At 36.4% G+C, this 24,102-nt stretch overlaps 1 protein-coding gene across 1 annotated transcript in view; it reads right to left on the minus strand.

Annotated features, from left to right (window-relative positions):
* The window catches only part of ITGA1 (integrin subunit alpha 1), a 168,061-nt gene that overhangs the window by 103,419 nt on the left and 40,540 nt on the right, over positions 1-24,102 (minus strand). Inside the window, exon 2 of the mRNA XM_050794090.1 lies at positions 3,802-3,922. Within this exon, the coding sequence (XP_050650047.1) occupies positions 3,802-3,922 (121 nt within the window). The remainder of the gene's footprint in view (positions 1-3,801; positions 3,923-24,102) is intronic.

Below are 24,102 nucleotides of genomic sequence, written 5' to 3' on the forward strand. Positions count from 1 at the left end.
AGATCCCAGATCTCTTTAGAACAATATGCTGCTACCATGCCATCTTTAAAAGTTGGGAAATTTAGGTATTTGTAATTTGCTTACTTTTAAATTCAATTGCCCATATCTTATTGGTTGCTCTGATTTTTCACAACTTTTCCATAAAATCATTGTAAATAATAAATGTCAGTGTGAGATTTAGGTTTCTGATATCATTGACATTCAAATGCTTACAAATGCACACATATTAATATGTAAAGTCTGATACCTACCACAAAAATAGGTTTTAACAACATTTACTTTTAAATATAGTTCTAATGAAGAAAAAGGCACACGGCGGAGTGTAGAGATGAAATCTATTACAGCTCTGGTCCTAAGTAGTTTCATTTCCCTAGGAGAGCCACATTTAACTCTATTTTTTAAGGAGCTTTTTTTTTTTTTTTAAATTGATGATAACAAAGTGTCAAACTAGATTTAGTTGTTCAGCCAACAAATAATGATTGAGTGCATATTATGTATAAGGCCTCATGCTAGATGTGGGGTAGTGCCCAGGGTTACAAGTGGGCTGCAAAATCAGTCTTTGTTTTCTAGGCATTTCCGCTAACACATTAACTTCTCCCTCTTACCTACATTCCAGTTTGAGGTTTCCCACTACCTAGAAATCACCTTGAACTCAAGCTATTTAAAAACAGACTTATCCACTTCCTGATAAGTCGATTTCCCTTTCTCTGTCAATGACAACCCACTTCCCAATGAGCGAGCACAGAAATTTTGGAATCTATCTGACCTCTCCTACACCTTCACTGACCATTTCCAAACTTCCACCAAGACTTACTGATTCATCTTAATTTGTCTTGAATACATCTTTCTTTTTTTTTTTCCGGTTGCCCCTAATACAGCCTGAAGGCTCATCCTTTAAGTAGCAGATTATAGTTCTTGAGTGTCTATATATTTCCTAGTTTTCAGGCACCCCATTATCCAATCCAATTTATATGTAACTTCCCAAATGAAGTTTCATAAAATGGCAACTTACGATGGCTTCTCAATGTCCTCATATTAGGTCCAAGCTCCTGTGTTTGTCTTTCAAGATCTGCCACCATCCTTTCCTTTTCTTTCATCTCAATATGAGGCCTGTTTACTTACCAACACACTCACTTATTCTCAAGTCTGTGCCCTTGCTCTTGTGGCTTCCCAAGCTTGGAGTGACATTTTTCTTCTCATATTGAAAGTTAAGTCATCTTTCAAGATTTAAGTCAAGAACCAAGAATCATCTCCTCATGTTTTGAATTCCCGTTGAATTTATAGTCTTTTCTGCACTGGTTGTTGGCACTATTCCCTATTCCTAAGCATTTCATGTATGTCGTTGATTAGGTTAAAGCTTTTATATTTGCTTTACATGTAAACATTTCCCATGGAATTTAGCATAATGCCAGACACATAAAATGTATTACATAAATACATGTTGATTGACTGACCCACATTTATGCTATGGCTAAATAAAAATACCTTAACCCACCAACAAACATTTTCAGAGACAATTCAACTCAGTTTTATGGGTAAGTCAAGATATAAGGCATAGTCCCTCATATCTTATTAACATTACTTCACAAATGCATGTAGAATTCTGATGGTTCAGTCCAGTCTAGATTCATTCAGACAGACCATTAGCAACATCCTTTTTGCAACCTTACTCTTACTATCCAATGTATGCACTCTTTTGTTCCTTTCCCAGTGTTGGCTGTCTTCCTTTTTCCTCATCCATACCTTAACCTTCTACAAAGATAGAATAATCTTAGCAAGGACATTCCTCATTACATCAAGGCTTCATTCAGGCCTGGTTTCTCAATTTTCCACTGCTTTGACTTCTGGTGCCTTGAAAGGAGGGACTGTAGAATTTAGAGGGTGGAAATCTCACAATAGGATAGGTTCTTATAATGAGAAACAGTGACTGAAGAGATCAAATGGGGGCACTAAGGCTTCTAAAAAGAAATATGAACCCCTTTTCACTCTACTAAGGTTCATTCATATAATTAAGGACTTCTGACATCAGATTTTTCTAAAATCACAAAGAAAGGACTAGATGAGAAAGAAAACATATAGGTTTTTCTCATACCAGAAACTGAAAATGAGAATTTCATAAAATATTTTAGCAATATTTAACCATCCTTTAAAGGGACACTTCATTTTAAGTAGGTGGTTTAAGTCTTAAAGCTTGCTGTTTACTATATTCCTCTTTAAAATTTGTGTAACTATTAGTAATTAGTGAAAATTAACTTTTATGTGTTTATGTAAAGTTAAGGTTTTGAAGAATAACATGAACTGCATTTCTGTTTATTATAGCTTATGCACAAAGTCTGGCCAGTTGGTCTACTCACCATTACTCTCCCAGAGGTACCTGAATTGAAGGTATAATTCCTAAAAGAATAAAGTTGGTGTCTAGAGGGACAGCTGTACTCATTTAACCTTAAAAACTGGGAGATGGGATGGGTGGAGAGTATAGGAGGGAGGGAAAGATAACTTAAAAACTTAGCGTCTAGCATTAGGTTTGTTATCTGAGATATATGTAAGGAGAATGAAAGAGTGAAGTATCTCAACAAATTCTACTTTATACCTAGCATAAAATAATGTACTTAAAAAATGTGAGAACTCATTACTTTTTATAGTCTTTAGGGCATTATTATCAAATTAACCAAGTCTAAAAGATAAAATGCAGAAAATCCACATATTTTTATTAGTGAAATAATTATAGTGATTCATAGATCCTTGTTATCCAAGTAGATATAATCTGTTTTTGCTTATTATTATAGCTACTAAAAATATAGGCTTGTTTAGTTTAAATTATTAAACTAAAGTTTAACTAGCTACTGCTCTTTTTTTCTATAATGTCCAATTAAACAAAAATTGCATTTACTAAAAATTCTATTAAATATTAAGCAAAAGAGCTCTAATATTCAGTTTATATAATTTTCAACAAGTTAGTTATACTTTAAAAATCATATCTATGGCCAGGAGCTGTGACTCATGCCTGTAATCTCAGCACTTTGGGAGGCTGAGGCAGGTGGATCACGAGGTCAAAAATTCAAGACCAGTCTGACCAACGTAGTGAAACCCCATCTTTACTAGAAATACAAAAATTAGCAGGGCATGGTGGCACGTGCCTGTAATCCCAGTTACTAGGAGGCTGAGGCAGGAGAATCACCTGAACCCAGGAGGCAGAGGTTGCAGTGAGCTGAGATCACACCACTGTACTCCAGCCTGGGTGACAGAGCAAGACTCCATCTGAAAATAATAATAATAACAATAATATCTACAATGAACTTAACCAATATTAAAGGGTTTGAAGGTAGATACAAGAAACCCTATAAAGTTCATTATAAACGTTAGACCAAGCTCAATAAATCAGTAAAGCCCAAACTCACGGAAGTGATATTAACCCTTTCAGAGCACCACCTCATTTGCCTCCAAATCCTTCCTACTGGATTTCAAACAGGTGCATTTAAGCTACTCTGAAATGAGAACAATTAAAGAATTCTTGCCAAAAGAACATAATTATGGAACAATAGCTTTTTTGGATACAGAACTTCCTTGAGGTCAATCCAGGCATCAACAAAAATCACTAATCCCTTCCTCTAATATTGCCAAGGAATTTTTTTTTTTTTTTTTTTACTTTAAGTTAGCTTCCATTGCCAAATGACTAGATTGCATTTTCCACCATAAATAATTCATTCTGTTAAAGTTTCGTTCATAAAAGAAACTGTAATCAAATAACATTTCCCATTACCTTGTAAAATAAGTAAACAACAACAAAACCCACGGGCTTACCATTTTCCTTCTTCATTTTCATATTGTTGAACAGTATATCCAAACATGTCTTCCACTGGGCCGCTGAAAGTCATCGAATTTTTCACATCAACATTGAATGATACGCAGCAGCGTAGAACAACTTTAGGAGAAAAACAAAATCCAGTTACATAAAGTTAACTAAGATTCCATCGTGTTTTGAGTTATGGAAGGCATTGTTGAGGTTACCATCAAAAGCTGCTTCTATTAAAAAAAAAAAATGAAACGGAAGGTCCCCATTCTTAACTGTATTACTAACTGTAAATCAACATAATGACTTTAAAGAACACAAATACTAACATTCAAAAAAATTCCATACTAATTTAATATCTGTACCATTCCTAGAGCTAAGGATTTCAGAATGTGTGGAAAAGAGCAGGCAGAAACTCAGATTCTTATATGACTAATACAGTTGCAGATAGTTTTCCAGCAGTGAGCCCTGCAGAAAACCATGGCCATCAGTGAACTCTGAACAGCTCATTTTCCCATTTCAACTATAGAGAATGCACATATCACCATGTAAAGCTTTATAAAAATAGTTGTTCTCCTTGCTGCTTCCAAAGGAAAAGGCAAGCTGATGCTCTCCACCCACAGATGGCTTCCCATGCAGGCCTGAGATTTGCTGTGTTTCCCTTCCTTAATCAAGTGTTGGATGGAAACTTATACTAATTCTCTGAAGCTTCCTTATAATATTGGTGTTGATAAATTCACCAGTTGTTATCCAGATTAAATCACATGATATATCTAAAGGGTCTACCCAACGCCTGGCACATACTACATATTTGATGAGGGTTAATTCTTTTTAATTTTCTCACAGTACAGGTTGTGGAAACTCTTAGTAAGTGAGACTGTCTCTTTTTTTTTTTTTTTTTTTTTTTTTTTGACAGTCTTGCTCTGTGCCCCAGGCTGGAGTTGTGGCGATCTCGGCTCAAAGCTCCGCTTTCACGTTCTCCTGCCTCAGCCTGAGTACTGGGACTACAGGCTCTTAAAGAAGTTCTAGAATCACCACCTCAAATGGATGGTGCCAAATTCCTGCTTTGGTTTTGGTTTTTAAAGTATACTTATGAAGTTCCAAAATATTCTTCTCCTAGATGTAACTAAGAATTCTTTCCAGGGGGCCACAATGGCTCATGCCTGTAATCCCGGCACTTTGAGAGGTGGGTGGATCACCTGAGGTCAGGAGTTTGAAGCTAGCCTGGCCAACAGGATGAAATTCCGTCTCTACTAAAAATACACAAAAATTAGCTAAGTGTGGTGGCGTACACCTGTAGTCCCAGCTAATCGGGAGGCTGAGGCAGGCACACCGCTTGAACCTGGGAGATGGAGGTTGCAGTGAGCCAAGATTGTCCCACTGCACTCCAACCTGGGCAACAGAGAAAGACTGTCTCAAACAGACAAAACAAACAAACAAACAAAATTATTTCCAAAGAACACTGTCTTATAAAATTATAGAGCCTCATCAGGTACATTCAGAGGTGGCTAAATTCAGTCTCCTTTGTTAAAACCACCATATAGCCACATAGATTCTGAAAAATTATCTTTTCTAGTCTTATAAATTGTGAGTGGATTAAATCACTCTAATATTTTAACCCTTGCTCACTATGAACTTTTTTCATAAATGTACTTTAAGTCCACACTACTCTAAATTTATAATCTTTAAATTTTGGCAACAATAGTAACTGCTTTTTCCTTGAAGAATAAATTCATCAAAGAAACAAAAAAAGATACACCTGTGTATTTATCTGTAAAGTCTTTCTTGACCTCCCTACCTAGAAGTAATCTTTAAACTTCTAAAACCTCCTTTCTTATTTTTTAAGAAACCTCTCATGGAGATAATTATTGAATACTATACAGTTATCTGTGTGAGGTTCCCCCCCTCCCCAGATTGGAAAATTCCTAGAAAACAATGACTCTCTTACTTACCTTTTTTTAATCCTTTATCAAAATCTCACACAACTCCTTGTACACAGATGGGCAGTAACATATTTTCAGACTGACAGATAACACGTTGAAGGAAGAAGTATGCCACCTCTAGTTAAAGATGAACTGGCAACTATTTCATCTTAGTTAAAGAAGATTTTATGGAGATAGAAATTTTCAACTAAGATTTTTAAAGAGAGAAAGAGATGAGATTTGGCAGTGAAAAGAAAATGTGTACCGAGGATTTGAGAGGGTCTCTGCAAGTATTAAGACACAGGTCAGGACAAATATGGTTGCAAGATCATGAAGAGATTTGTCTAGCTGGCATGAAGGAAGCAGAAAAAGAACGGGTGAATTGCATGGGTCCTTTTATGAACATTCCCTGTTCATTCTTCAAGGGTGATAGAGAACAGCTGGTTACCATCTTCTGCATAATAGTCTTTCATATATTTGAAGACAGTTTTAAATGCTGCTTACTCTCTAAACTAAATAGTCATGCACTGCATAATAATGTTTCAGTTAATGACAAACTGCATATACAATGGTGGTGTCATAAGATTATAATACAATAGCTTTAGTGTACCTGTACTTTTCTATGTTCAGATATGTTTAGACACACTAATATTTTACTTTTTTTTTTTTTTTTTCTTTTTTAAGGCTGAGTCTCACTCTGTTGCGCAGGCTGGAGTGCAGTGGTGCAATCTCTGTTCACCGCAACCTCGTCTCCCGGTTTCAAGCTATTCTCATGCCTCAGCCTCCCAAGTAGCTGGGATTACAGGTGCCTGCCACCATGTTTGGCTAATTTTTAAATATTTTTAGAAGAGACTGAGTTTTGCCATGTTGGCCAGGCTGATCTCAAACTGCTTGGCCTCAAGTGATCTACCTGCCTTGGCCTCTCGAAGTGATGGGATTACAGGTGTGAGTCACTGCGCCCGGCCACCATTGTGTTTCCGTGGCCTACAGTATACAGTATAGTAACCACCTGTAGAGGTCTGTAGCCTAGAAAACTTAGGTGATATACCGCCTAGATGTGTAGCTCTAAAATCTAGATTTGTGTAAATATACTCTATGATATTCGCACAACGATGAAATCACCTAAGGACACAGTTTGCAGAACACATCTCCATCACTAGGTGATGCATGACTGTAGCAGATGCTCCTATTCTTTGCTCATAGGTTTTGTGTATCTATTTTTTGAACAATTTCAACGAAGTATTTTTTGATACAAGAAATGCATAAAATAATACTTCTGTAGGAGGGTTTCTCAACTTTGGTACTATTCACGTATGGGTCATAAAATTCTTGTTATCGGGGCTATCCTGTATACTATAGAGTGTTTAGCAGCATCCTTGGCCGCTACCCACATGAAGCCAATAGCGCTTCATGAATTGTCATAATCAAAAATCTCCAGACACAGCCAAATTCCCATGAGGCCAAAATTGTCCCCAGTTGAAAACCACTCTTGAACAGATGAAGCGCAGAACATCACCACCAATTATTTTGTCGAAGAAGATGACTGAAAACCAATCATGGCTCATAAACCAGCAGAATCTGCATCACCTGGGAGCTTGTGAATAATGCAGAACCTCAGGCCCTATCCAGATTCCCCGAATCACTACCTACGCTTCCACGAGATCCCCAGGGCAATCATGCCTATTAAGGTTTGAGAAGCACAGCTCTGTAACGTGGTATCTCTTTTTCATAATGTCAATACAGATAACCTAAATAAAAAATACTCACTATGCTGTAGAGAAAAGGGGAAAAGGATCCTCTTTAATCAGGGTCAATTTCACCCCCTTGAAGGATTTTTCTAGCATGTCATCATCTTTAGTACATTTTCTCCAAAAGCCATTTGTGGTACCCCTCCTCAACGTAAGACCAAGCAGTTTTGGTTTCCTTTTTGGGCCTGTTTATTTATTCTACATGTTGTGAATGCCCGGGGGTGTGTGCTGTACTTCTTTTTTCATTTCCTGTCCTTAGAGTTCTACAGGCAATTTGCCCAAAATGATTGTAAATCAGACTCTTTTATGTTTTCTGAGGCACCAAAGAGCCTGAAGAACAGGAGATGACATAAACAAAATAGTTTACATCTAGTTCTTTTGATTTAAAGGAGTGAGTAAACAGTAAAAGTAGCCTTTCATAACTTTTAGTTCAATGTGCATTTTGTTATACTATACTATTCGGAACTTTATGTACCAGAAGTAAAGAAAAATTGTACTTATTCACAACCGAGCCTCTGTTTCCACCCCCAAAAAAGCAAAACACAGAGGTGGTTTCAGAGACAACATAGAAAAAATACAAAAGATAATGGGAAATAAACATAGATAAGACAGATATCAAAAGTAAATTCTGATTTCACATGTACCAGCAATTGAAAACCAGTATTTTTTCCCCTAGCAAATAATAACTATATTGTGTACTGACCAGGTGTTACTCTCATTTAATTTGCCAGCAACTCTATAATTAAATACCATTATTATCATCATTCTGAAAATAAGAAGAAAGCTTGGGAAGGCAGAGAAATGTGCCCACATTTCCACAGGCTTCCAAGTCCAAAGTAGTGACCAATATTCATATTAATTCAATTTTTACATCTTAGGCCTAAAACTAGAAAGGGCTATGCAAAGTGATATGAGGATGAGCTTAGAAGACAGCCACATATTAGTCCGCATAACTGCATCTCCTGAGAGGCAAATTTGGGGAGGAGACTTTTCTACAATAGCAATGGGCTGGAAAGGATTTGGGGAATGAGTGGAAAGGCTGGATAAGGAGAGAAATCCTGGCCACAGAGCTCCAGATCTAACTTCTTGAAGGACTTCAGCTACAACTTATAGGTCTAGGTAGAAAAGAAATGAAAAGACTTGCTCCCATTCAAATATGGTTATATATGCGATATATGTAAGTGTTAAGAACAAAAGAGAAAGATGAAATTGCTGGTGTTGAAGGGTATCTCTTATAAAAATAAATTATGAGCAATTCCTTTACCCCAGGATGGAATTTGATATGTAAGAAAACTAAATGAGAAAGAGAGAGAAGCAACCTACAGCTCTACCGTACTTTCTGCTTACAAACATTTTAAAATATAATAACATAATAATAATAATAACCGTAATGATATTGAGCTATTCAAACATTTGTGGAGGTGAGGCAGGACAGCAGACATTCCCCTCTTTTTGTATATTAGGAAACTGAAGCTCAGAGAGGTTGAGTGATTTGCCAAAGGCCAGCCTGCATTAATGGCAGAGGCAAGATTTCAACATTGATCTTATGAGGCCAAATCATAGGATTTCTGTAACTAAGGTGCTATTGAGTTGGTCTGATTAATAAAAATAAAAGTAAAAATAACCCAGCTCACAACAATCCTCAAAAGGCTCATGATGGCTCTTAATCATCTTGTAGCTCTGGAGTATTTGACAATAGGACTGGCAGAAAAAGGATAAATGGAGGTGACAGAGGCTGTTGACAGATGGAAGGAAGCCACCCTCTTGTACGCATCCTTGAGTTCCAAGAAGTGTTACTGTAGCCCGTTTAGTTGTTGGCTTCTTAATAAAGAAAGTCTGTCTTTGGACCAGGTGGGTCAGACTGAATCCCAATCTAGTAATATCCAGATGGGAATATTCAACAATGAATGCAATTCTGAATATTGCAAATTTCAAGCCAAGGAAAGAGGGTATCAAATAAATGATGACAAGGTAATGTATTACAATGCTATTGCTTTATTTCAAAGCTTCCTATATATGTTTATCCTATTTAGAAATAGAAGAAATCATAGAATTAACATTATTTTTATTATTTTTAACATAAATAATGAAATAATGACATAAGATTAAGACAAGACATAATCATAATTATGTTTTTATAGTGAATTAATGGTTTAGGGCAAATTCCTTGGTGATAAAGAAAGATAGTCATCCCTGGAGACACAAGAACTAATCTTTTCATCTATATTATTTATTAAATCATTCATATATTCCACTACTCCACAAATATAACCAAGTGTTTACTCTGAATTGAATATATGGTAGGCCCTGGAAATACAGTCATAAAAAGATGGTGCTAGGCCAGGCACAGTGGCTCACACTTGAAATTCCAGCACTTTGGGAGGCCAAGTCAGGTGGATTACCTCAACTCAGGAGTTCAAGACCAGCCTGGCCAATATGGTGAAACCCTATCTCTACTAAAAATACAAAAATATTAGCTGGGCTTAGGGGTGCACACCTGTAGTCCCAGCTACTCAGAAGACTGAGGCAGGAGAATTGCTTGAACCTGGGAGGCAGAAGTTGCAGTAAGCCGAGATTGTGCCAAGGCACTCCAGCCTGGGTAACAGAGTGAGACTTCATCTTAAAAAAAAAAAAAAAAAAAAAAAGATGATGCTCCCGGCCCCCCCGCAAAAAAGGCAAGTGATTTCACCTCTATGAACCTCAGTTTATCATATTTGAAATGAGCTTACAAATAACTTTCAGGTATTAATTGCTGCAAGAAATACAAATTATGCATTTAGCAAAAGATAATGATCAAGAAATGAGCTAACTGATTTCATAGGTAGAATCCAAATAATCAATATACCATCTGGCAATTGATTTTTCTTTCAAAAGAGGACTCCTCCCTCATTTTGATGACTGTATCTTGAAACACAATACAGGTATGTTACATCAGTGGGGATGAGACAGCAGATTCTTGGACTCATTCTCATAGCAAATTTCCTGTTTCTAAACTTGGCTGCAATGACATACATAAAGAAAATCTAAGATGAAGGTGTCAGGCCTTCCAAGTGGAAGAGCTAGCCAGGGAGGAGGAGTGCAGATGACACCAGTCCATTCAGTTAGAACCCTTGGATTCTCATCTCAGTTGCTCAAAACATGATGCATATCTGTGATACCACCTAGGATCTGAGCCAATAACAAGTTGGACCTTCTTTCACTCTAACGAAAATTTACTCCCCTCTAACCTATTTTAAGGGTTGCAAGTCTATTAAAAGACAGGGTGACACTGCGGTGCCTCTTTCTAGTATATTAATGTCCTACTAATGAATTCACAGAACTGAACCACCTGAGAATCAGACAGCATATCTAGAAAGTATGAGCTCTATAATGAAGAGCTGGAGAGGCCCCTCCCTTCCCCAAGCCTGAGCCCTAGTACATTCTTGGTAGCTCTTACCTCTTGTGCCAAAGCCTCCTGGTGGAAAGAGTTAATTCACCCCATTCACATGGTATAAACTGCCAACGTCATATATTCTCACTATAACTAAAAGGTGATATATTAAGTATTTTCTATAACTCCAAATCTACTTTCAATCTCCTAAATTCAGATGAAATATATTCCATTTTGAGGCATTACAGGGGGTTGGAAGAAAAATTTTTTAGTAATAAGAGTTTGTGAAAGTTGGAAGCCCTTTTCCTTAATGTATAACAACTTTATAATATTAGTCTTATGGGTCAGAAATTTTAATCAGTTTTATTACTCTTAATAGATTGAGTTTGATCTCAGTTTTGATGTATATAGTTGCTGTAAAAGATAACATTTGACTCAAAATGTAACTGAATCCAAAAACTCTATAGTACTACATTCATTCTAGTTGGTTTGAAATCTAAAATGAGTATTTTTATAGCACTATAACCTTGAGAAGGAGGAGCCACAGACCTCTAGTGGTAAAGATACGAGGAACAAAGATAATTAAAATATGACAAATAGTTATAGGGCCTTGTCCGATGAGCACAGAATCAACACAACCATTTGGAAATGACATCATAATCTCAAATACAGAAAATTCATATATGATGTAAAAAATAATATATCCAACTTAGTGTCTCCTTCAAACAATTGGAACTTCCCAATACAATTGATGTAAGAAGAAAATCTGGCTCAATAAATCTTATCAAAGTTCTTTCATCAGAAATGATGTAATATGTCAGCAAGACACCTACCTCCATCAACAAGTTTAGAAAAGCAAATCCAAATAAACACCTCAGTATTCAAGCATTTTCCAAGTTTCATCCTGGGAAGCTGCTTTTTAACTTCATCTTGCCATAGCGATCTAATTGTTTTGACTTTTAGTGCTAAAGTCCTGTGGCTCTCCAGTTATTACAAATGGTATTTGAACTTCACAGTGAGTGTGCATATATATGTGTATCTGTGTCTGGTGGAAAGGAGGCAAGGAAGTATAGTTTTTGATACAAAGTAGCTGAAAGGAGGCAAGGGCTCAAGCCTGTAAGTATAGTTTTTGATACAAAGTAGCTGTTTAATACAAGTTTGTTAAATGGGACAGGCTGGAATAAATCGAAAAAAATAAAGACTTTTAGTATAAAGGTCATTCTGTGTGTAAGAATTTGTCCCATTTTATAAGTGCTACCCAGAATAACTCCTAGAGTGTTTCGCAAACATCCTTTGTTAAAAAATCTTCCTTTAAAATTTTTCTACATAAGTTTGTTCTTTCATGGTGTTTATTTTCCTTTGTAGTATCTACAGACATCTGCTTTTTCCCCATATCCTCCCACCACAAATAATTGCCTGCTTTGCCAGCTCCTCTCAGACCTACTCTTGATCTCTAAAATTCTTAAACAGTTTCAGAAACCAACCCCCTTCACCACATCAGCATCATCTTTCAGATCTATGTTTTACCAAATAAAAAAGCTGCAGAACCTTAGGGGTCCCTGGATCCCACTGTGGGAAACACAACTCGTGTGTTTGTGGAAGCCACATGAGCACAGAACTCTGTTCTCCAGCTGCCCTGGCATCCTGAATGCTGAACTCATTAATTTCTGTGACTGCACAGCATGGAGCACTGCATACGGAAAGGCGTACTACACTTCAAAACAAAACAGGGTGGCATCCTATTCAAGTATTTACCCAGAAATGTGGTATTGTAAGCCTTCACATGTATAAGAATCTGAATAAAAGTGGTACTTTTATTAGTGGAATATTTTCCATGAATTTTATTCATTTACTTATAATTTTTTTCTCAGTAAGATATTACCAGTTATAAAGGTATTTTTGTTAGTATATACAACAGGTAGCTTTGAGGGTCAGTAAAGCAAAGAGGTAGTATACACTGTAAAACAAATTATTTTTAATTTATCCACTAGCTTTAACCGGCAATTGCAAATTCCAGGCACTAAGAGATTCCATTGTTGATTCTCCTATACTATTTAACAGGCTAATTTTTCTGGATGACTTGGATGTGAGCTTTTGAAGGCATACACATGTCCAAGCATGAGGGTGAAACAGGAGACACAGTTACTACTTCACCTACTTTCCTTGCTTCACCTGGGGACAGTGAGTTATCTTCTCTTTTGTTTATTTATAAGTTTAACAATTCCAGTGGAAATTAGAGAACTGAAAATCATTTCCTTAACCTTGTATACTATTTCTGCTTTCCTGGCCCATGAAACTACCTGTTGTGCATATAACCATAGGACTGGCAATGTGTTGCCAGCTCACATATCTTACCGAGAAGAAATTATATGTAAATTAATAAAATTCATTTAAAAGAACCTGCTAATAAAGTTACAACTTTTTATTCAGGTTATTTCTTTTAAGGCATCAATGGACAGAGTACATAGGATAGTTGGGTAAGACTTGACCCTGAGATTGAATCAGTGACATCCTAAAAGTGTGCAAAAGACAGTACCCAGTTACCTAATGTTCAAATACTACAAGAAGAGCCAAAAGCTATTCTCCCTTTCCCTAATAGTACAATTTGGAGTTTGGAGCTAAACTTGTTTAGCGAAAACACATTTAGATGTAAATAAAAATAAATAGAAATTAATGAAGAAGAATAACATTTTCAAATATACCTCAAAGTACTTAGTTAGATCATTGAAATTCAGGAGTCAAAGTATAAAGTTTTTTAGAAATATGATCATTCACATATCTTATGGTATCACCTATAACACATAACAGCAATTCTTCACTTAGTGAAACTCCAACATATGAAAAAATCTACTAAATTATGTTGTGACTTTGTTGTTGTTTTGAGGCAGGGTCTCACTCAGTCACCCAGCTTAGGATGCAATGGTGCAATCATGGCTCACTGCAGCCTCAGCCTCTCCAGCTCAAGCCATTCTTCCACCTCAGCCTCCCAAGTAGCTAAGACCACAGGCACAAGCCACCATGCCTGGTTACTTTTTGTATTTTTTGTATAGAAAAATACAAAAGTGCTCATGATGTTGCCCAGACTGGTTTTGAACTCCTGGGCTCAAGTGATCTGCCTGCCTCGGCCTCTCGAAGTGCTGGGATTACAGGCGTGAGTCACCACACCCTGACTCAATGTTGTGATTTATTTAGATTGGAAAATAATTACTGGCATTTTAAATCATCTACCACCTTATTTCAAAAATGGAGCATGCCTAGACTTTTACAGATTAACTTTTATGCAAGGTTTTCAGGACATATTCAAAACAGAAAATGAGGTCTACCTATGTTTTCTTTTCCTGTGAGCCTTAAAGAGGTGTTAGATTTAGTTTGCCTTCACCTCTCTTTTTTTAGTTGCCATATTTCTCAGAAACAGGAGGCAAAATATATAGATTCATAACATTTCTTTTCTGATGGAATTCAATTGTCTAAATACTTTCTAGTTTAACATACAAACGGTCAATCATTAACATTAATAAATTAAAGTTTTCATGAAGCTAACTAACAAAATGAAATACTCTGCACACTCTGACAATGTACCTCAACCAAAACCAAAAATCTATTTAAAAAATTGTCCATCCTAGAGTCACCTAGTAGCTTTAACTAGCAATTCCATATTCCGAGATGCCATTGTTGATTTTCCTATGGTGTGTAATAGGCTATTTTTCTTTGTCTCAATACTGCTTCTAATCATACACTGCCACTTAAACTAAAATGATTCTGTATAATTTCTCTCCCTTCTTAGCTACTTCCCAGCTACTTATTATAGCAATTTTCCATTATATCATTCACTACCAAATATTTCCTTCATTCAGAAGTTTTCTGGTTCCTCTGCTTAACTAAAAACTTACCCATTTTATGAAGAGAAAATAAGTCAAACGAATGTAACTTGTTATTCACCTGAAAACACTTAGAAAAGAAATCAGAAAGTATTTTAAAGGACATTAAAGTTTGTTTATAAGAAAATAAGAAAAGTCTCAGTAGCCTGGAATGTTGAAATATTTCAGAAGCCAAGGGTCACTAGAATGCTTGTTTTTGTTTCAGAGGAAAGAGATAACTTTTTGATGCTTTCTTTTCTGTTTTGAGATAACTCTAAACTTTGTTTTCTTAGTTATAATTGCTGTTGCTAAGACCAGGATGATCTTCCAGCACTTAGAACATTAGTTGGGCAGTAACATCCTTTGGATCCAAACTCTATTCCTATCTAGTAGCATCATCTTTTACATTCTTTCCATTAGTCTACAAGAGTATCTTGAAACTGAAATAAATACAGATGTTATAGTCAGTATCCCCAAGAACAAGCAGCCAATATTTCCCTTAAATGGAAGTATTCTGATACTTAGAATCGCAACACTAGTGACTAAGTATTTGTTATATATAAGGATCTTAAAATTCAGGGTAGAGGTTACGTCTGCATGGGGGAAGGGGAGAAAAAAAATAGGATCTAAAAGGAAATAAAAACATAGCTTTATCTTTGCATGTTTTTAGAGGGAAATGCTGACTTTCCACTTCTGACATTTCCTTCCATGGGGTGAGTGCTTCACCAGTTGTAATACTTAACAACTGGTTAAGGGCTATTTCTCAACCTGCCCTTCCTTCACACTTAACTGATTGGTGAGTCTGGAAGGAGACACTGTATGGGCAGCCCCGTCCTCTCTTTCTCATTTGCTTTTAGAAGTGAGCCTGCCTACGTTAAGAAAATGCTTTGCTTTGTTGTTGCAGTATCAGGCTCTCAGCTGGTGCTGGAGTGTAGACAGCCGCGTCTGGGGTTCAGTAGTGGGAATTTAATTCCTCAGCCATGCTGATTCATCAGTCTGATTCTTTGTCATTTCCCAATTGGTTCTGACCTCAAGTAAGGAAGAGGTTTGGTCTTTACTGGACTTTCTCAAAAATCCTAATAAAGTGTTATTTCTTGTGAAAAATAAACAATTATAGAAAAATGTTTAGATTTTGCAAAGCTGGGTAGAGGGCACACTGCTATTTGATACATTATTCCTCACAATTTTCTAGTTTGCTTGAAGTATTTCATGATAAAAATGCTTTTAAATTTTTCCAGTATAATTATCATTAGACATTTGAAGATGTAGTAACAGGATACTTCTCTAAGACTTTCTAATTGTATTAAAATTGTCTCCTATTTTCTTAACTAATTCAACAATGAAATCACAGTGCCATTCTTGCTTCTTAGAGAAGCAAAAAGGCACAAAATAGAAGAGCTTGATTGAATGACCTTTATTATCTTTATCCATTTCCTATTCTCTAAAATCTTAATACTTTCAGCCACATTGAGAACAAGGAATGGGCCAGCAGCAGCAGATCTGAGAAGGTACGAGGAGGAAAAGGCGGAGATGTGCTAACTTCAGAGGTAGGCAAAGTGAACAACCAAATGGCAGAAATCTGGCCAAGGGTGATTTGTTGTGGGAGCTGTCATCTCGCATTCATATTCTGGTGTACATCACTGAGACTCAATTTCCAAGGGGGGACAAAAAAAAGACAAAGATTTTGGAAATCAAATTGGCATTCTGATTAAAGTTCAATTTGCTTACACAAATGTACTGGCCAGAAAAGATACTGACTTGCTAGAATTTTCACTAGTTTCTCTTTCCATAATTTTGTCAGTACTTGTCCACAGTCCACTTTCTTATTTTATGTACTAGCTCTGTGCTATTTTGTCTGGTTGGGCCATTGCCTCTTCAGAGATGTGCAAATAATCCTCACCATGGAACTGAAATTTTCTTTAAGAAAGAGACACATGTGCTGCTCCAGGAACTCATAATTCCTTACTCTGGGAGAAACTGAATAAATAGGGAAGTAAATTAAGTAACACTTACTGACTTTCTACTGGCCATTTCTAGTTCATGAACATTAAGCATTCAGGGAAGATGCAAAATAAACAGGTCATCATCCAATTTAGGATTGGTCAGCATGCAAGAGGTGGACTGAACATCTATTTCTAATGATATCAAGAAAATATAAAGATGGAAGAAAGAAATGCCAAGGAGTTTCTACAATTATCAGCAAAGTTCAACAGGATATAGAAAGATAAACACAGATAAATGAGAATGTGCATTGGACAATTTTCCTTATATATTGCAATTTTTGAAAGCTTTCTAACATCAATCATTTCTCACCATTCCATATATTCTTGCAACTCCTTGCTTTTAAGTTATGATTTGAATCTTGAAAAGGACAGAAATTAGAACAACCGAACCAATAACAACAACAAAACCAAGATCTTATGATATCAATATAATCTAATAACTTACTTCCTCAGAAGGGATTTCTTATATCAAAATACACACACACACACACACGTCTATAAATTCATCACCCAATAAATGCTGCCCCACTTTTTAAGCACCATTTTAGACCCATTAAAATGAGGGCTCATTTGACCTTTCCAGTCTCATTACTACTCTGGCTCAGAATGTCAAGTTATGGCCACCCTTTAATATGTGCAATTCCCTGACACATTTTGTATTCTCAACTGAACTTCTGCTAAAATTTTCCCTACTTCTGGAAATTCCTTTATTCAATTCTTAGCCTGGTGAACTCTCAACCATCTATCAGAGGCTACCACAAGGTCACTCTCCCCAGCTTCCCCCATTGATAATCATTCTTCCTTTGTTTCTGCAGAACTTTTACACATTTCTCCCATAGGATGTATTGCTTTATATTAAAGGTAACTGGTTTACATGTACTAGTCTCCTGTTAGACTTGGAAGTCCTTCAAGTACTTAAAGATAAGAACTTATATTCTTATCCTCAATGCCTAGCACAATTTTTGGATGTAATTAAGAAGGCTTGTTAGCTCCTAGTGTCCACTTTTTTCATTAGTAATAAAATCTTTACTTGGGGCAGCAGTACACACAGCTAGAAGACAACTTGTAGATATGCATAGCTGTATGACTAAATACTGGCCCCAAAAAAGTAAGTGGAAGTATTGTGTGGGATATTCCAGAAATCCCCTGTGTAGAACTGATTCAACTCAGAATGCCCTTTATGTCCTTCTATTTTCTCTTTATCCTTCTTATACCTTTCTTCTTTGTCCTTCTCTCAATTATGAACTCTTACTTAACAGTTAGCATTCACTCAAGAGTGAATTGTGTCCCCTGAGATTCATATGTTGCAGCCCTAACCCCTAAAGTGACAGCATTTGGAAATAGGGCCTTTAGGGAGGTAATTAAGGTTAAATGAAATCACAGCCAGTGGGGCCCTAATCTGATAGGACTGTTGTCCTTATAATAAAAGAAAGAGATACTATTTTTCTCTCTCTTTCTCTCCTTCCTTTCTTTTTTCCTTTCTTTCCTTTCTTTCTTTTCTTCTTTCTTTCTTTCTTTCTCTCTTTCTTTCTTTCCTTCCTTCCTTCCTTCCTTCCTTCCTTCCTTCCTTCCTTCCTTCCTTCCTTCCTTCCTTCCTTCCTTCCTTCTTTCTTTCTTTCTTTTTTCTTTCTTTCTTTTCTTTCTTTCTTTCTTTCTTTCTTTCTTTCTTTCTTTCTTTCTTTCTTTCTTTCTTTCTTTCTTTTTCTTTTTTTCTTTCTTTCTTTCTCTCTCTTTCTTTCCCCTCCCTGCCTTCCTCCCTTCCTTCCTTCCTCCCTTCCTTCCTTCCTCCCTTCCTCCCTCCCTCCCTCCCTCCCTCCCTCCCTCCCTCCCTTCCTTCCTTCCTTCCTTCCTTCCTTCCTTCCTTCCTTCCTTCCTTCCTTCCTTCCTTCCTTCCTTCCTTCTCTCTCTGTCTCTCCCTCTTTCCCTGTCTCTCTCTCCCCATCTCTCGCTCTCTTTCTCTCTGTCTCTCTCCACCACGTACACAGAGACAAGGCCGTGTGAGGATACAGCAAGAAGGTGGTCATCTACAAGACAGGAAGGGAAGCCTCAAAGGGAAGCCGCAAAACCAAGCTGAAAGCAACTTATTTTGACCTTCTAGCTTCCAGAGGAGAGGGAGAATACATTTCTGTTGTATAAGCCACACAGTCTGTGGTATTCTGCTATGGCAACTAAGCAGACTAAGACAGGCTTCAACTGCCCTGTTGGACTATGAAGTGAACTTGAATGGAAGTGATGTGTGCTAGGTGCTGGAGCAGAAAGATGAAAGTAACACAGGGTTATGCTGATGATAGAGCCACCACACCAGCAACGAACTGCCTTCACATGGATTGTCTTATTTGTTATTGTACATTGTTCTATATTGCTAAAGTATCCGATCTTCATAGATTCATTGGCAGATGATGTGTTTAATAAAATTTGTTGAATGAATGAATATGTCATATGAATATTCTTTTTCCATTAGGTGTCTTATTGAGTCTAATTATTATCTCATGTAAGTTTTCAATTCTACACTACCTCATCCAGCCACTGTTTTTCTTTTTTTCCTGTTCTTTGTATTTAATGGCACAATTCCACAAAGTTAATATATCTCCCCCCTCTAAATGGTCACATCATAGTTAATTAAGCTTTATTTTAATTTAGATAAACATTTATCAGAACAACTTCAACTTGCTTAGAAAATATTACTCCTAAATAGACTCTTGCAACAAAATAACCTTGTTCTAAGCTATAACTTTATGATCACATAAAGAAAAAACTCAATACCAACAAAAATAGCCCAGGAAAAGTAATGTTAGTTAACACTGAATAAGTTTTCAGAAAACTCTTAACTCTAGCAAGAGCAAAGTAGTAAAATCAGATGGAATCATTTAAGAGAAAGATAAAATGTCTAGGATATGTATGTTCACTAGGAAACATTTTTCCAGGAAATATATTGTAATAATGTTTTATGGAACCCATAACACAATTATATAATATTATGAGGATTTCTTTTAAGACCTGTAGAGTTATACAAAAAGCGCATCTTACAAAACTGTGTGAACAATTAAGTTGCATTAGGCTTGGTTGTACTCTTTATGAGGTAATAGTCAGTATACTAAGGGTTCCAGATAGTAGCGTTTCATAGTAAAAGTCTATTTTACTGTCTTTTCAAAGATGGTCTTTTAAATTGTAGTACACACAGGTAAAGACCAATTTCAAAGCATGTTTCCTTTTTTTTTTTTTTTTTTTTTTTTTTTGAGACAGTCTCGGTACGTCACTCAGGTTGGAGTGCAGTGGCACTATCTTGGCTCACTGCAGCCTCCACCTCCTGGGTTCAAGTGATCCTCCTACATCACCCTCCCAAGTAGCTGGGATTACAAGCGTGCACCACCACACCCAGATAGTTTTTGTATTTTTAGGGAGATGGGGTCTCACCATGTTGGCCAGGCTGGTCTCAAGCTCTTGACCTCAAATGATCTTCACACCTTGGCTTCCCAAAGTGCTGGGATTACAGGCATGAGTCATCATGCCCAGCCCAAACTCAAAGTTTTTGATGGCTTAACAAAATGAAATAAAAAAGTAACCAAAGAAAACCTACCAAAAAAAAAAAAAAAAAAAAAAAACCTCTTTTGAGAAATAGCACCAGAAAACACACCCACACACACACACACACACACACACACACACAGAGATTTATATATTTCTGCCAGAATCAAAAGGGTATTTTCAATACCTAGAATAGTTTTCAGTATTTAAATCTGCTTCCAAGTTTCTAGTGATAGTGTTCATTCTTTATTCTAATATAGTGTATGTAATATTTGGTTATACAATTCTTGCAAGAGAGACGTATTTGACCATAGGTATAAGAAAATATTGAGATTAGAAGAACTTGCATAGAATTATTTTTGACCTCCTCCTAATATGTGATTGTTTTAGCGATACATCATAGAATTTTATGGGTGGAAGGAATGAGACACCTCAGCTATTATTTAATTTGACCCTTCCATTTCATCAGAAGCCAACAATTACCTTTTTTGGTATCTATTCTACTTCAACCAAAGATTTCTGAAGGTGCCACAATGTTTTTAAGTGACTCTGCCACCTGGGCCACAACTGACAAGTCCAGGAATGAGTATCAGATCTGAATGAGCCATCGAGTTTCCTACGCTCTTGGCCACAGTTGATTAATTCTATGGGGACCAATCAGAGTACTGAACTCTCTAATCTCAGGTTCGCAGCCTGGAGTAGGCTCTTGTCTTGGTGGAGAGATCCAGGGAATAGGAGACTCAAGAGCTCACATGGGTCTGATTCTCTCCAGGAAGCAGGGTTGTAGTGTGACCTAGTGAAATCAAGATGAGGGAAGGAGAGAGTTCTAAAGTACAGAAGGGAACTGAGATTGGGTGGTCCAATCTCCATACTCCAGTAATGAGCCCCCAGACAACTTTATTTCTCTACCATGGCTGGGGGAAGAATGAGGAGGAAGAATGAGGCAACAGAGCTAAGAAATCTAGATGGCTACAAAGACAAGACTCATTGTTTTCTTCTTACTTTATTTTCCCCAAAACCTCTTAAATTTTTTAAAAGGACAGAGAGTAAAAGAGAAAGATTGGGCTTACTCTGTATGTAGATAACAAATATGTTAATCAATGTATAGACATGACTATATTATGAATATGTTATATTCGTTCAGCAGACATTAATAAAAGTCCACCATATGAAAGGAAAGGTAGAACACCTTCAAGGGATTAAAAGGTAAAAAAAATAAAATATTGTCCCTGACCTCAAAGAATTTGTAGTCACTTGTGAGATATATTTAAAGTATAATTAAATTAGCTAATCTGAAAGGTTAAAAAAGAAAGAAGAAAAAATTCTTAGGCGCTATAAGTGATTACTGTCATTGTGATGCCAATTTTATGAATCCTAAAAATTCTAGAGTTTTTTTTTTCTTTTTTCTTTCGTATTTAATCTATGAAAAGGTCTACGCTATCTAAAAGTCATTAGAAACAGGTATCTTGAGACTTAGTTTGGGTAACACTCTGTGTATCATTTTAAAAAGTGCGACTTTCTGGCTGGGTGCAGTGACTCACACCTGTGATCCCAGCACTTTGGGGTGCTGAGGTGGGCGGATCACTTGAGGTCGGGAGTTTGAGACCAGCCTGGCCAACATGGCGAAATCCCATCTCTACTAAAAATACAAAAATTATCTGGGTGTGGTGGTGCACGTCTGTAATCCCAGCTACTTGGGAGACAGAGGCACGAGAATCGCTAGAACCCAGGAGGCGGAGGTTGCAATGAGCCAAGATTTCATTATTGCCCTCCAGTCTGGGCAACAGAGGAGACTCTGTCTCAGAGAAAGAAAAAAAAGTGTGACCTCTTGTAGTTGATTAGACAGGTGATTCCTATATAAAAAACTTCCTAAAAGGTCTCTATATTTCAAGTTGGAAACTCTCTGTGTTAAAAGAGAGTACTGCGTTAAAAGAACTACCAGAAAGTAAAATTATAGCAGGATGAAAACATGACGCAGGACTCACACTGACTTTCATCGCTAGGTCAGATTTAAAGTTGAAATCTTCCATTATGCATATAAAAATACGGGCAAGATGGTGGTGATGTCATCGAACAATAATTGCTGCTTTGTGTCAGGATGGTCTTATTAGGAGGGCAGAGCTGAGGGAGGCCCCAGTTTGCCTTTCCACAAAGTGACAGCCCTGCCTGGCGTTTAGATGGAAAATATGTTAGGGTGAGTGCTTCTGCTGTATGTCAGTTATTTCAAAGCCAAACCCTGTAACATATTTTTCCTTCATATCTTGAGTGCAACTACTATTCCACATTATGATCAAAGATCAGTAACACAATTTACATCAACACTTTAGGAAATACTTGGCCTTTGACTAATTTAAAAGTATAAAAAGAGCTTTGTGAAAATTTTCAAAAATCGGACTCTCTTAATTTTTAACCTTTACCAACATGGAGTAACTTTCTGGATGAACTGCAATCAACTTAAAAATGATTATTTTTTAAAAAAAAAACAACTGTCAAATAAAGCAAAAAAAAAAAAAAATTGTTTTAAGGTATACCGTCTGGTAAAATGATTAGGATTTATTTAAAACATTCTTACAGTCCTACCTATGAAAACTTTCAAAGTTTACCTTTGAAACAAGTTTTGTAGTGGGAACAATTTGAGAATGTACTAAATTAAAGCCTCATCATCTGTTTCTTAACAGATAATACTATCCAAAAAAGAAAAAATAAGAGAAAAAAAGAAAAAAGACATGCTTCCAAAATAGCACTACAATCTAAAGAGTAGTCTTGTAAGCTTTTAGTCTTCTGAATAAGGCCATTGTCCAAAGTTTTAAATTCATGTGTTCTGATACTGATTGCTTGTCACAGAGCTACTGGCTTTTTGATGTTTAGGGACTAAAATAACTTTTAATCTATTGAATCAAATATCACTCTTGGGAAGAAAATATTACTTCATCATATATTTATTTAACTGATATATGAAATGAGACCCAACAAGGTTGATCATCAGCCACGTGTCACATGAAAATACAAAGGTGCTGAGGCTCAATATTAAGTATAATATACCTTTTATGACTTGAATCTGCAGCCAGTTATTAACAAGTCCAAAGGTAAAGATCACAAAGTTCAAAATGACCAAATATCAACATTATTGATCACTTAAGGACAGAAACAAAAACAAAAAACCAGGAATGTGCCGTGGGTAACAGTGTGAACACAAAAAAAAATATGCCTTCCGGAAATTTTAATAGAATTCTCTGTATTTGTCAATACTAAGAAATATGCTTTTTAATGTCTTAAAAGATATTCTCTACATACATGAGTATTGAACTGTTTTCATTAGCTTCCTCTCAAAAAAATGAAAAAAAACCCACAACAGATAAATATCCTTTGAAAGTCTTTTTTTATAAAAGTTCCCTTTCCATCTAACTATGCTTTTTAAATAGTGAGATCATTTTTCAAAAATTAAGAATTTATAACTTTTATAGTGGTGAGCATCCTGTAAATTTTTTTGCACCCTAACTTAAAGATATTTTGACTCAAAAATCTAGATTACCACATTTTTCTAGTTTTCTTTTTCCTGTTTTTAAAATTTTTATTATCTTTATTACTTTTTTTTGGTAAAGACAGGTTTCACCGTGTTGAACAAACTGATCTTGAACTCCCGGCCTGAAGTGATCTAGCTGCCTTGGCCTCCCAGACTGCTGGGATTACAGGCATGAGCCACAACACCCGACCAGTAAAATTGCTTTCCATTATATTTTTTAAAGCCATCTTTTAAAAACTGAAGCCTAACAAATGTTCATTATAGTGGGCCGAATTGTGTTCCCCCACACAAAAGATGTCTAGTCCTAATTCCCAGTATCTGTAAATGTGACCTTATTTGGAAACAGGTTCTTTGCAGAAGTACT

Source organism: Macaca thibetana, chromosome 6 (assembly GCF_024542745.1).
Source record: "Macaca thibetana thibetana isolate TM-01 chromosome 6, ASM2454274v1, whole genome shotgun sequence".
In the NCBI taxonomy this organism is placed as follows: domain Eukaryota; kingdom Metazoa; phylum Chordata; class Mammalia; order Primates; family Cercopithecidae; genus Macaca; species Macaca thibetana.